The sequence below is a fragment of the Oryzias melastigma genome, linkage group LG5 (genome assembly GCF_002922805.2).
Source record: "Oryzias melastigma strain HK-1 linkage group LG5, ASM292280v2, whole genome shotgun sequence".
Classification (NCBI taxonomy): Eukaryota; Metazoa; Chordata; class Actinopteri; order Beloniformes; family Adrianichthyidae; genus Oryzias; species Oryzias melastigma.
This window is the reverse complement of record NC_050516.1, coordinates 8,232,170-8,247,663: the sequence shown is the minus strand read 5'-3', so window position 1 is coordinate 8,247,663 and position 15,494 is coordinate 8,232,170. Positions and strand designations below refer to the sequence as shown.

Sequence of the window (15,494 nt, the reverse complement as noted above, 5' to 3'; positions counted from 1 at the left end):
CACTCCAGTAGATTGTGAAGGAGAAAAGCGGCTCGACTGGAATGATCGTGTTAACGGCTGAAAAGTTACAGTAAATCAAAGAACATAAACACTGGAGCTCCGGGGTTAAAGGGTTACATGAACCTTACATTTTCAAAATGAATGTCACAGCACAGGAAAACTTTGGAAGAACTGGGTTTACTTGACTTTTATTTTCAGTGTTGTCACAATAAAAGCTTCAACTGTGATTTCTGTGATTTTCTTTATTCCTTAAAGTTTCTAGTCTCTGTTGATTGCAGTGATTTTGCTTCGTTGGCGTCTGAGGAGCAGTTTTCTCGATCAGCAGGAAAGTGAACTCTGCATTAAGAAAACCGCTTCTGGTGGATTACACCTCTTGCTATTTCAGGTTCTCTGTCCTAATAGGATTTGAGCGTTCAGGGTCCAGACCTGCATCCTGCTGGTTCTGGAAGGAGGGCAGGAGGCGGCTCGCCCCCAAACCTGCACGGACTTCTGGTTCATCCAACCGCAGTGGGAGGGGCTAAAAAGGAATGAAACTTAGACTTTTGCAGGCATTAAAGAATAGACAGTTTTTAATGAAAGAAAATGCAAGTATATATTTTTTAAAGAAAGAACGATATGGAAAACATGCATAAATACTTATTAAGTAATGAAAATGAATTTAGTTGGATTTTTTTAAACAAGCTTTATTGAACATTTTGATGAACAGGAATATAGATAAATCAATAGAAAAAAAGGAGTATAGAACAAAAATAATGATAAAGGCTACAATATGAAACATATCACAGACTGACAGTGTCTTTACAGCTTTTTGGTCATTTAAATAAACGATACCATTGATGCAGAGTTTAAATTCACACATGAACGCATCAAAACATGGTTTTCTACCTGAGTATTTACATTTGTGGATATAGAATTTTTCCAAAATAAGAATCAGTTTTGTTATAAAATCTTTTGAAAAATCAAATAATTCCGAAATAGGTTGAAGTAAACTTCTGATTTTGATGTATCCAATCCCAAATGTCAAGACTCATAAAGAAATGACGGTTTGCTGACGTTTGGACTCGAAATAAACAGAGCGCAGGTGTTGGCCGGTCACGCGCGTCTTAAGGGGGGAGCTCCTCTGTGATTGGCTGAGAGCTTAAAGCCCAAAGTCCGCGCAGGTGTCTCAGGCTCCCGCGCGCCTCACCTTCAGTGACGGGGCGGAAGTGAAGCAACTGACAGGTAAAATCGTTCTCATTCCCGATCTTACTGTGAGGTTTGTGGTGAAGAAAAGAGACAAAAAACTTTAGTTTGAACTGTTTATTCTTTTCTCCTGCTGGTAAACATGTTTGCTTTCTATTTTCTATCATTAATCTTTTATAAACATGTTTATAAATGTATTTCTGTGTGAAACTCATCAGAGCTTCTTATAGTGACAATAATCTATAGAAATGTTTGCGTTTTTGGAATCAGAAAGAGACTCAAACAGAAGCATCAACACATCAAATAATAACTTAGTTATTGTGTTAAAGCCTGTCAAACTTTATGCAAATGTTTCTGAAATGTTTATTTTTGTTCATTTCTGTTTTTAAATGTCAGGCATTGTTTTTTTTATGTGTGCACAGACAGTTAAGGAGCTGCAAACTGTGAAACCCAAACATCTGTGAGCTGGACTGATTTGAAAAAGCAGAAGTTTCCCCTTATTTAGATAATCAGTTCAGGTTCAATCAGAATATTATGTCACAATCCAAACATTGACAAACATGATTGTTTGCTGTTCTACAGGAGAAACTGACTTTCTTTCATCTGCTGTGAGGTGACATTTATTCAAGAATTTATGTGTTTTTTGCACATTTGATTAAAATGCTTTTCGATTGAAATTCAGAATGGAAAAGTTCAACAAAAAAGCACAATATTGTGTTTTTCTGTGGAGAAAACATACATAATTACTGTAAAAAGACAAAAGCAGAACCTGCTGTGGTTCTTTTCTTTAGGATTCATGAAGGTGAAACCTGGTACAAGTCGGTTACAGTTGGTTACCGTGAAGATCACATTTCTGCTGCTGGATCAGAGCCGCTCCTTTCCTCTGAAACGGATCTGCTGAAGCAGATTAGGACGACCGTGTGCTGTAATCCAAGTCACATGCTGCAGGATGAGCAGCCCGTCAAACACTCCAGCTGTCAGGGTTTACAGTCATCATAAAGCTGAGAGACGGAGCTGAGAACGCTCTCAGAACCCACTCATGTCAGCTTTCATTACTGTGTCAAAATAAAAGCCTCAAACAGATGATAAAAGATAAAAAAGACGATTATTTGGAATATTAGATTATTTCTGACGGAATAAAGACAGAAGTCAAACAAAAGCCTTTCATTAGACAGAGGAACAAAAACTCAACTAAAAGTCTTTAGAATTTGGCTCATGAAGGTTTGAAATCAAACTGTATTCTTTTATGAAGCAGCACCGACATCTGGACCTTTTAAATCCATTCATGCTTTTTACTTTTTAAACTTTTTAACCAATGCATGTCTTTCTGAATGAAAGGTTTACAATAACATTTTTCTTCAAATTTAAATTTAAAGTTTTGTCATCTTTCAGAGTTAAAGAATGCTCAAAATGAGAACTTATATTTTATTCGACATACTAAACTGTTTACAGTTTATATAGACGATCAGCTGGCTGTAAAATCATTAGTTTCTATACTTTGTCTGAAAATCAAATAAAAAATGAAAAATTTAGACTTCTATTGCAAACTTCTTAAACCAATGAAGGAAAACCTGAAGAAATGAAATAAAATCCTCCAGAATTCATCAGAACTATCAGTAAAGGGCCAGCGGTTTTGTGTTGAGGAACAAAACCTTTGGTTTGAAGCCACTTCTGCTTTTCTCGTCCCTGAAGCCTGATTTGGAAACTGAAATGGCTTCTACGTTTCTGTTTTTTTTTTGGAGTCGTTTCTATCTGTCAAGAAAATCTGTTTGAACTGAAATCAATCTCCTCACCTTCCCCTCCATCCCAGAATACAACAACCGGATAAGCAGGAAGCTAAGATGCCCAAAAGTGATACCTGGCCAGGTGAGCCGGGTCCAGACACAATGAAGGCTTCAGACAGCGCTGGCAGCTGCGACAGCTTCCTCAGTGGGAACTCCGGCCTCGTAAGCACTCACTCTTTTCTAAGTTTTCAGAAAAAAAGATAAAACCTCACATGAAAACAACTTTTTAAAACTTTGTTTCATGTTTTTCTATCATTTATTCTCTAACATGTTTGCTTTGACCGTCAGAGTTTGGAGCATCTGTCTGCTGAAGAAAAGGCCTGTCTCATGTTTCTGGAGGAAACCATCGAGTCTCTGGACACAGAGGAGGACGGCAGGCTGTCCAGTGAGGAATCCCACCAGCCGCCTGGAAACCGGGTCCAGAAACTCCCGGATCCACCAGGTGAGCTCACCTCTCCCCACATAGACCAGGGGTCGGCAACCTTTATCAGTAAAAGGACTCATTTCTACCGATCAAAACCTGATCTTGTTTTTTTAATAATAAATAAAAAATATGTCAATTTTTTGGCAAGAACAAAAGCAAAAATATAAAAACAACCTAGAAACTCTCAAGATGTGTTTTTTTTTATTTTTTTACTTATTTTCAAAATAAAAGCTGCTCTGTACCAAACAGGATCATCTCAGTTCAGCTCTGGACAGCTAATAACCAATGTTGTTCAGCATAAGATAATATGTGTGTGATAATATAAGAGCAAACTTTTTACCAAAGTTTTTCTTTGCATATAAAATCTGTTCATTCTGGAGGTAGAGTTGATCAAACAAGACGTCTTCAGGTCAACAGGATGTAAAAACCTACATAGTTTATCATCTATGTGAACCACAGACATCAATTTATACTTTTAACTAATATAAATTGATTAAATGCTAATTAAGTAATCCTTACTTTAAAAAAAAAATGCTATTTTATTTTTCTTTTATTCATTGTTTTTTTTCCTCTTTGTCCTCAGCAGTCTTACTCTGCTGGGTTTTGTTATTTTAGTTTGGATCTTGGTAGTCTTAGTTTTCAGGCTTTGTTTATTTGTTTTCTTTAGGTAGTTTTGGTTAGACAGACATTATCAGGAGCTGCTGACTCTGACGGTCGACATGTCTGGATCAACAGTCTCCATGAATTATTTTATGTTTGACAGAGGATCCACAATGGAGAGATAAAAGAGACACATGTGGATCTGGAGCCAAAGGTTACAGACCTCTGACATAGACCCAGAAAAAGTCGGTTCTGGTCACAGAAATGGGCTTGTTGTCTTTCAGGTGCGCAGAAAGTCTCCAAAGACAAAGTCAAGATAAACGTCGACAGAAAACCCACGAAGAACGTCATGGTTCCGACTCCTTTAGTGGTGGCCCGCAGCAGTGCGGCTTCCGGTTCTGAAGACGTCCCGCCTTCAGGCAGAACTGTTTGTCGGTCTCAGTCTGAACGTGAAGCTTCTCAAAATGACAAAAGGAAATGTTCTGTGGTGTTGTCTGGAGACTCTTCCTCCAGGACGGCTGAAGGTCTTTTACCCAGAGGGCCTCTGTCCTACGACGCGCTCGTCCATCTACGCAGGAACGCTTCCACCAAAAAGACCCCTCTATGCCCTGCAGTCGATCACACCATAGACTTGGAACAGCGCTGCCCCAGCCCAGCAGAAGGTCCGCTTCTCAAGAACCAGCAGAAATCCCACTCACGTCCCCCAGCTGTGGCCCCCAAACCCAAAAAGATCCCCGCGCACATCGCTCTAAAAACCCAAACCGAGGAACCCCATGTCTTCCAGAACGCAGCTGATCCTCAGGTGGTCAGGCTGGAGGCTCTGCAGAAACTCGGCCTCCTCAGGGACCAAGAGGACAGTGGAGCGGGGGAGACCCTGCCTGCCCCCAGACATCAGCCGTCCCCGGATCCGGCATCTTCAGCAGATTCATCCAGGAGTCCACCGCTTTGTTCCTCCCAACTGCCCAAAGAAGCCAAGACTGAGCCTCCGCAGGTCAGAGTCCCCCCGAAAGCTGCTGCCGTGGAGGACTTCACAAACCAACACAACCACAGAAACAACGCACACCGCCCCAAACCCCGGCACAAAAGAGCCCCCGCAGCGCCGAACGCAGCTCCGGGGAAACCCGCAGACTCTGTGGGATACACCGTCATGGTGGTGCCGGGGATGGGAGCCGACCGCAAGGAGGCACTCAGGAAGCTGGGTCTGCTCAAAAACTGAAGGAGACGTCCTGCCCCGAAACCCACGAAGAAAAGGAAGCCGTCACCAACCCGTACGAGGCTTCAAGTATTTATTTTTATGTCACTGAATCTGTTTATCTTCATCTAAACGGCAGTTCAGTCCATGTTTGATATAATCTCACAGGACAGAAAGCCGACGTCTTAAAATCTGAATGTGCCCAAACTGACGGAATTATTACCGAATCACTCATGTGCCTGTAAGACAAAACGCTGGGTAAAATAAAAAGAAAGTGGAGTTTAATTCTTGACTTTTTGTTTTTATTGATCAGTATCATCCCGTTTTTCCAGATGTTCCTGGGAAAGCTCCCTCTGTTTTGTGGTTTCTCCATATTTCTGGATCTTCTCTCGTGGTTCTCTGGAGTCGCTGTAGAAGTGCAACCTTTTCCAGATCGATCAGCAATTTTAACCCTTAAACACTTGAAGTATTTTTGGTGATGCTTAAGCACAAAATCTTTAACACACTATAAATTTCAACAATTAACATGATAATTCCAGTAGATTTTGAGTTGCTTTTTTCCTTCAAAATCTACTGGAATTATCATGTTAACGGTTGAAAGTTGCAGTAAATCAAAGAACATGAACACTGGAGTTCTGGTGTTAAAGGGTTAATTTATGCTGCTAACCGTAAATGAGATATTATAAGATTATAAACTGTTAAATATTAGATTATATTGACTTTATTTTATCTTTAAAGCTGAACCGATCTGTCGACCGTGTAGACGTCACAGCTGGAAATGGAAGGATTTTATTTTCACAACAGTTTCTTCTGCATTTCCACAAATGTCTTTTATACTGTTTAAGTTCTAAATTACTTCTAATCCCTGTTAATTGCTGTTTTTTATTTACTAGCTTTTGGTTGTTAACAGTTACGTTTTCCTTTTTTAATTCCTGGTTATAATCAACATGTTTCACTAAGAATTCTGTTCAAAGATCTGAAGTAAGTAAGAGATAAGAACTGCAGCTTGGATGGAAAAAAATCGGAGAGATGATTGTCTTAATGTGCTTGGGGCAAAGCATCATGGGATATTGGAGGAACTGAGGATTTCTTTACAACAGGGGTCCCCAAACCTTTCCTTGTGAGGGCCACATTACTGTGTTCTTCTCTGATGGGGGGCCGGGGTCGGTTTGTAGGCTAACAGAAAAAGTGCAACAATCACAGTCTAAACATAAACATTTATGGTTTTCCAGAAAGCCACACATAGACAAATATGAAATAATTGATTTCTGTGATCTTCACAGAAAAAAACAACACTAAAACATTTAAAAACTAGAAATGTTGTATTACCTGCAATAATGCTAGTGTGAATGCTTATTGATGAGAGTAGTCACTAAAGAGGCTGCAGCTTTTTGTTAAAAATGGTGATGCAAATTACATGAATTGCTGAAAATTATTATTAACCTTTATTTAACCAGGGGTGGATCCCATTGAGATTTAAAACCTCTTTTTCAAGGGAGCCCATTTTGCAAAGGCTATTTGCAAAATGTTAAATTTGCTAACAGACTGGAAATGTTGTTAAAGTACTATGAAAGAGTGCTGTAGTTTACCGAAATTTCTGAAATATATTGAAAATCTTTAATACATGTCAATTTTACAAAAAATATTTAGTGTGCTGCTTAAATATGAGCTAAACTCCTAATTAACCCCCAAAAATCAAGCTTGTTGCTTAAATACTAGCTAAACTTCAAAAGAGTGAAAAATTCCTCAGTAAAATAAACTCGTCAAAATGTTGACCTGTTGCTAAAGTAGAAGCTAAAGTTGTTGCTTAATTCATTCAATCTTGTCCGCTTCTTCCCTTTCAGGGTCGCGGGGTGCCGGAGCCAACCCTGGCTACTGAAGGGCAAAGCGGGGTTCACCCTGGACAGGTCGCCAGTCTGTCGCAGATTGTTGCTTAAATACTAGCTAAACTTCAAAAGAGACTACAATTCCTAAGTACACTAAATTAGTCAAAAACGTTAGCTTGTTGCTAAAATAGAAGCTAAACTATAAATTAGCCAATAAAAACTTCAGTAGATAACAAATAAGTAAAAAATGTTAGCATGTTGCTACAATATTACTTAACCTCAAATTAGGATAAGAAAAACCCTATTAGATGCCAAATTAGCCAAAAAAGCAAGCACATTGCTTTAATACTAGCTAAACCCCAAAATAGCCAAAAATTCCTCAGTAAACTAAATCAGTCAAAAACGTTAGCATGTTGCTAAAATAGAAGCTAAACTCGAAATTAGCCCGTACAAACCTCAGTAGATAAAAAAGTATCCAAAAATGTTAGCATGTTGCAAACATACTGTATTTTCTAAACTCTGAATTAGCCTATAAAACCTCAATAGGTAACAAATTAGCCAAAAGCATTAGCATGTTACAGTAGATCAAAGTACATATCATTGGAGCTCCGGTATTAAATGGTGAAACCAATAAATATTCTATCCTCTCCCATCATAGTCAGACTGCAGAAGGTTGGAATAAAAAGTTCTATGTGGGTCTCAAGCGGCCAGATTGAGAAAAAATCTCTATACGTCTCTGATAGTGTTTGGGGGGCCGGGCCAAATGTGGAGGAGGGCCCAGGGCCGTATCCGGCCCGAGGGCCGTAGGTAGGAGACCCCTGCGTAATAAGACATTGTTTCCCTCCAGAGAAGGGATCTACAGTTTCCCTCAGGTGCATGTGACTGAACAGCTTTATCGTTTTACACCTGACCACGGTGAACCGGAGCTCTTATGTAACCAGAGATGACTCCTCCCCCATCCTGACCACGCTTTATTGCACTTATACAACTTAAGGACGCCATAAACCAGACTGATGATCTCATGGATTTTATTTTTTTAGTACAATCATGACTGCCGGTGATACGTTTATATGGCTTTCTGTGCGCTTTCTGGGAGTACAAAGCAAATGTTCAGATTCCCCGATATCAGGTTTTATGATATTAGTCTTAATGCTCAGTGGAGAAAACACACAGTGAAACAACAGCCTCGATTTCATTTAGATACAGAGCTGGAACAGCAAATAGACAACCATGTGGAAACTCCTGTCCCACAGCATCCATAAACACAAACTCTGTAACAGCAGTTGGTTTTTGTTCAAAGAGGAGGAAATCCTCCTGAGAGAAAAACTGATGAAAGTTCCTGAAGAAACTGCCCCAAACTGCAGCCCAAACGTCTGTGGATGACCCTCAGGAAAGCCAAGGCTGTGTCCCGTTTCACTCACTGCTCCCCGATCAGAGCACGGAATAGTTTGTTATTTTATCAGGACGTCAGTGGCCCTGTGGTAGAGTGTGTGCCCCCAGACTGGAAGGTTGTGGGTTCAAATCCAGGGTGAGTCATGCCAAAGATTCTAAAATGGGACTGACACTCAGCATCAAGGGGTTATTGGGGGGTTCTGTGTCTGCAGTTCACCGCTCCCCCAGAGGGAGGGTCAAATGCAGAGAAAAGGCTTCACACATATAGGTGTAGAAAAGTCCCTGTTACACTGTGGGACTACATTACCCAGAATTCCTAGCGGTCATGTGACGAGCGCATAGGGATACAGTTCCAACTCATGCTCCGTAGCTCACAAAGCCATGCGGTGAATCTGGGTTGTTGAGACTGGTGTGTGTCATATAAATAAACCACACCCACATTCAAAGCCAGTCTCTGTAAACTGATGTTTTCGCCAATTAAAGGCAGTTCTTTCCAACTTCTCTGGATGTGAGTCTCCTTCTGACAGAGGACCTTGCAACAGCACAATCCAAAATTACCGGACGCAAAATAATCCTTCACCTTTCAATAGGGGAAGGACTAAGTAATTCCTAATTCCCTGGAAATTTCCCAGAAGTCTTTGTGAAAAACCAGTGAGCATCAATAATATTAGATTAACAAAAAATAGACCACAATGCATTGCATTTGAGTGATTTGTCATTTGAAAAAATATCTAAATGTATTTCTCTCAAAATTTTTACTTTGTCTTATAGTTTTACCATTTTATTCTCATATAATGTTGACTTTTGCTCTCATAATTGTACTACCGTAGTTTTCGGACTATAAGTCGCACCGGAGTATAAGTCGCAGGGGCCAAAAAATGCATAATGAAGAAGAAAAAAACATACATAAGTCGCACTGGAGTATAAGTCGCATTTTTTTCAAGTAATTTATTTTACAAACTGGTTGAAAAAAACGATATTACATCATCTTGGAAGGTAAGTTATAACATTCATAAGTGAATAGAAAACAGGCTGAATATGTGTCAACACATATTCACATATTAGCATCATGAAAAAAATGAAAATGTGTAGCATTTATATAACATAACAGTTTTATTTAACTATAGCCTCAAGAACTCATCAACTTTGTATCTTTACTGTAATTAATTGCACGCAATCTCACTCCATATCACTAAATCCGTTAAATTCTTCGTTCTCTGTGTCACGTCTGAATAACTGAAGTAAATAAAGTAATTGCATAGATCACCATAAGAGGGCACTCTAGACTTACGGTCCATATCTCATCATTAAAAATTCGTATATAAGTCGCACTGGAGTATAAGTCGCAGGGACATTCAATCTATGAAAAAAACCGCGACTTATAGTCCGGAAAATACGGTACTTTATTTTTGTAACATTTTGACTAATTGTCGTATTTTATGGCTGTATTCTATGGGTGGAGAAAATTGCCTACACTACTTTTTTTTGTTTTGTTTTTTTGGTCCCAGAAGCAAATGGTCCCAAAAAAGGTAGGTTAGGCGCTCCTTGGCTGTGGTTCAGCCCCCACTCAAGAAACCAAACCTTGATAACACAGAGATGGATAATTTCAGGCCGACTTTAGAACTCCCTTTTTATACAATATCTTAGAGAAAACTGTCTACACACAACTGCAATCTTTCCTGGTCAGAAACAGTGTGTTGGAGCTTTTCCAGTTGGGTTTTAAGTCTTCACAGAACAGAATCTGCTCTGCTGAGGGTTTTTAATGACATCCTCAGCGTGACCAACATGGGAGATCATGTGATCCTTGTTTTACTTGATTTATCTGCTGCTTTTAACATGGTAGATCACAAAATCCTGCTGTCAAAGCTCCACAATGTGGTGGTGTTGGTGGTGCAGCTCCCACCTGGTTTAAATCATACCTGGCAGACTGAATCATGAGCATGAGTCTTTCTAAATTTATCTTGGACACAGCTCCTCTGTCTTTTGGGGTCCCACAGGGCTCAATTTTAGGACCACTTCTGTTTTCTATCTACTTCCTCTGGGTTCTATCATAAGGAAACGTGGAGAGTCCTTTCATGTTCATGCTGACGACAGCCAGATTTACCTCACATTTGAAACACTCGGTCACAAATGTGGGTTTTATACTGGATAGTGATTTTAAGCTTGACCGGGACATCACTTCTGTGGTGAAGCAGAGCTTTTTCCATCTGAGGCAGTTATCTGCTATGAAACCATTTTGAACTATGGAGGACTTTGAGACAGTAATCCACGCTTTTATCATTAGGGCTGGGCTGATAAAATGGTTTCATTGATTTGAATCAATTTAAGATTAATAGATGAATAATTGATCATAAAAAATATGAACCGATTTAGCACATAAAGCTAAAGTCTGCTAGCTTGATGCTAACGTTTGAAGGAATTTCCCATAGGACGGCTAACACTCAGTTGACCAAAACATACACTTCTGACTAATTGAACATCTTTATAAACTCATAAATATCAATTTTCCAAACTCTTAAGAAAATACTTTTTAAAGTAACTATTTGTTGTCTAAAATGTTTCTTCTTCTTCTGGAATAAGGTGGAATGATTACAGCGTGATCGCCACCTAGTGACCAAACTGAAACTGTGACTTTTTATTTTGATTTTACCATTTCACTCTCATAAAATTTAGACTATTTTCTCATCATTTTACAAATGTTTTATTGGACATTTTTGAACTTTTTTCATAATTTTACAACAGTGTTCTTATAAAGTTCAGACTTTGTTCATATTTTATGACCACCATATAGTCACATACAGACTTGTTTTTTTTCTATAATTTTACTAATGTATTTTCATAAAATTTAAATGTTTTTCAACCAATCAAATTGCAAAAAAACATGACTTGAAAGGACTTGAAACATTAATAGTAGGAGTTGTGAATTGTCTTGAGACTTGTTGATCTTGATTTGTGACTCGACTTGGGACTTGACTACTTTTGACTTGGGACTTGACTCAGACTTGAGGAGAAAGACTTGAGACCTACTTGAGACTTGCGAAACAATGACCTTGTCCCACTTCTGATGTGCAACAATGAAAAAGTTGGGTCTCTATGCAATAACGAGTCATGTTCTGCTTCAGTTACTTTCTTTGCTTTTGTGCAGGCTGCTGTGACTCCGCCCCTTCTCCTGTGGATCCTGCTAAGCAGTCACAGCTGCCTGCATTTCAGTAATTAGGCTCTGTGTATTTAAGGAACTCAGCTGCAGCCCTGTGTCGGCTCGTTTTGTTTCCTGGTCTGTTTCCTGGTCCTGTGAGTTTAGTTTATATGGCTGATGTTAATTAAAGCCATTGGACTATTCCTTCAATGTGCATGTGATTCTTTCCTGCATCTGGGTTTCTTCCTGATTGCCCAACCATGATAAGACGTGGTTATGACATCATATTCATATATTTCTCCTTTCTTATTTTTCTTATTTCTATTTTTATTTATGATCCTTGATCAAGTCTTCTTGTCTTCTGTAAATAATCCAGCTGGCAAATAAAAATTCCAATGTACATTTAACATGTACAAATGGCAATAAACTCTTAAACTCTTCATTTGACAACTTTCACCATTACATAACATTTGATTTTTTTTCCAATAATTTTATGACTTCATTCTACCTTTTTGTTTATTTCTAGGGATCAGGTTTTTTTGGACCCGATCCGATTCCGAGTCATTTGATTTTTTGTATCTGCCGATACCGAGTCCCGATCCGATACTTTTATAAGACATTTAAAACATGAATAAATTGAAGAAACAGATTTGTGTTGTCCCTTATTTATATTTCAATAACCTTCTTTTATCATTAACTAAATTAATTAAATCATTAATTATCATTAATTAATTAATTTAAAACTTAAATAAAACACTTCTGTGAAGTAGCTTTAATAAACAAGTAAAAATAGAAAAAAGTAGAAACTAGGAAAGAAAATAATATTTTCTTATTATATAAATGATAATTAGTCATGTGAGAAAGTTTAGTGACTTTAGCTTTAACAAATTTAGAGCTATTGAACATTTTTAACCAAATGTGATTCCTGTCCTCTTTTAAAATTCTTAAAAATAAATGATGACTTTGTTTTAGCATAAAATTTGATCAGTGTTCATGAATAGCTGATGCCGTTATTAGTTTTAATTTATTAGTTTTATTTATTTATTTTTAAGATTATGTGCTTATTTTTTAAGTTCTTAAGACATCACATTTTTGGTTTTATTACCACAGTAGTTAATTTTCTTAACTGTTATTTCTCTGTCAGATAAATAAAACAGGCATATCAAAGGACAGCTCGGGTCCTAAGGAGTTAAATCACGGCACTAGCATGTAGCAGTTAGCAGCTGCTGTTTAGCCATCTGTCTGCAGCATGAAGAGCTTCACATTAAAAAAGAAACAAAAACTTTTTCTGTTGAAATACCTTTAGACCAGGGGTCTCAAACTCAATTCATCTGGAGGCCGCTGGAGGCAGAGTCTAAGTGAGGCTGGGCCGCATCAGGATTTCCACAAGAAAAACACTGATAAAACATTCCAGTGTTCTCAGATATCTTTATTTTGAACACAAAAAAATTAATAAATAACGAACGACGTGTATAGATCTTTGTGTGTGTTGATTTATATATAAAAAAAGGGTATGTCCGTTTCTGAAATAGTTTATATTAAAGATTAAACTTAAGATATATTGCTACGGGGTAGGATTAAAAAAGTTTCTTCCTATTCCATTTCAAACTACATAATAGAGGTGAAATGTATTTATTTTAGAGCTGTCAGGCGATTAAAATTTTTAATCGCGATATTGCACTGTCCAGAGTTAACTCGCGATTAATTGCACATTTACATGTGGCCTTTTTTTAAGGAAAAAAATGTGTGCTTCGTGGAATTTAGCAGTTCTATATTAATTATGAAAACAAGAATTACAAAATTTATAGTTTTCATCAGAAATACTTTATTTTGTAACATTGTATTGAGATAAACTACTTAAAAATAAAAGGCTGTAACATAAAAAGCCTAACAAAAGCCCAAGTGCAAGTGAAGGTCATTTTAAATTCTAAACTTCAATCAACGTTCAGTAAAATAAAATAAAAAACATCAAAAATAACATTTCCATAACACTTTCATGTTCATTTTTTGTCAGGACCAAATCTTTTCCTCCTCTGCTGAACTACAGTAATAAATGAAATAGAGATTTATCATTTCCAATGAACTTTTGTTTTTTAAAACATTAAAGACTGAGAAAAGCGGGATACACTGTGGATAGTTTGACAGTCTGTTACTGCCGCCGCGTTCTCTGGCTGCAGCTCGATGCAGCGACGTGTCCAGCGGAGCTCACGGATGAATATGCCGGCAGACAGACCGCTATGCTGGGGTTGGATCACGCTTAAACCTCCAGAACATTTAAAACGTCCCCCGGTGCGCTTGCTGTTCGGAACGTCGGGGGTCTGCAGCTCTCGGGACGCGGCGCCGGACGCGAGCCGGTACCACCAGACGTGGTACTGGACGCGAACCGGAGCCGGGTCAGGGTGCAGGAGCTCTCCAGGTCCTAGCGCCGGCCGGTTTTAGCTCGCAGCTCGGTGGTTGGAGACCCGCCTGTGATCTAGTGAGAGCAGCCGGTAAGTTGGAGGGCGGGACGCCCGCGCGCGGTATGGAAAGGCACGTATGAGAAAGTCCGCGATTAATGCGTCAAAAAAATTGTCGGAGTCAAGCACACGTCAGATTAATGCGTTTTTAACGCGACAAATCTGACAGCCCTAATTTATTTATAATTTATATAGAATTTTCTGTTTTTTTTTTACCAAGTACTATGAATGTGTTGTTCAAAATAAAAAGGACTAACTAACTAATAAAATAAATAAATACATTAAAATACGAATAAAAAAAATTAGTTATAAATAAATAAAATAATAATAATGACCATACAGATCCAGACAACTGAAGAAACCACATATTGACTGACTAACTAGAGAAAACTCATTATTTTTATTCAGTTTCAATTGTCTGTATTAACAGATCCTCCTTCAGAGAGAGAAGCCCCGGTACCGAGAAAATCTTTGAATTTTTTCATCTTTTGTAGATTTTTGTAGAACTCCTCACAATAAATAAATAAATCTGATCTATGCGTCTTCCATTTATTGGAGGTGTGGGGTGCCCGCGCGCGCCGGCTACATCAGCGCACATTCGGAGGTTGCTTTCCATGGAGGTTCTATTCAAACGCGTGTAGCAGAATATCGGACTTCTATCGCGTTTACATGGACTGGAATGCGCGCCGACACAGTCGGTGTGTGAACCTTAAGAATCACAGACACGCGCGCGCAGGTGCGAGCCAAGCTCAGGATCACATGGTTGACAGGCAGGAGCAGCGGATCGCTACGCGGGGCGGGCTACAGGTTTGGGGCTCGGAGCTTGTGGAGCTCTGATTCAATAGGAACAGTCAGCACGTCAAAAAAACGTATTCCTCGACATCGTATGTGTATTCATTCTGAGAGAGACATCCACAGACGGACCTGGTAGCTCCTCCTACACGCGGAGCGGTGACAGAAACACATTTTTTGACAAGACGCGAGCAGCAAGTTCCCCGCGCGGGGCACGCAAATTTATCATGCGAATTGCGTTTAGTACTCCATGGCTCCTCCTCCGCCCAGCTGATTGGAGGAAAGAATGAATGAGTGAGGAGGTACTGGACAGCCCGCCGATGTACCCCTCCAGAGCCATATACCTCACTGTGATTGGTTCATTCAGCTCTGCACACGGTAAGTGTAATTCATATCAACCTTGCGGGCCGCACGAACATTGATCTTTCCTATTAAGATGCGGGCCGCAAATCATCATCCCGGGGGCCGCAGATGGCCCGGGGGCCGCAAGTTTGAGACCCCTGTTTTAGAGGTTGTTGTTTGTGTTATGACAAACCAATAGAGACACTTGCTGTCAGTTTAAAGCATTTTTAAAAGAGTTATTGATCCCAGAAGTTAGCTTTCTAGCTAGCTTTGTTTACGTTAGCCTTCTGCTTGAACTGCTGCCGTTTTCTGCTGCGTTTTCTGGTGATGACATTTTGTGATCTTTTCCTGACATGCAGACTTCTAGT

General features: G+C 39.1%; 1 protein-coding gene across 1 annotated transcript; it reads left to right on the top strand.

Moving 5' to 3' along the window:
- The first annotated feature begins 353 nt into the window (after positions 1-353).
- Positions 354-5,467, top strand: zgc:158258 (uncharacterized protein LOC791186 homolog). The gene is made up of 4 exons (XM_024269278.2): positions 354-1,221; positions 2,993-3,128; positions 3,255-3,408; positions 4,275-5,467. Exons 2-4 carry the CDS (start codon positions 3,024-3,026, stop codon positions 5,204-5,206), a joined length of 1,191 nt encoding a protein of 396 aa, XP_024125046.1. The 5' UTR covers positions 354-1,221; positions 2,993-3,023; the 3' UTR covers positions 5,207-5,467.
- Positions 5,468-15,494: the final 10,027 nt, after the last annotated feature.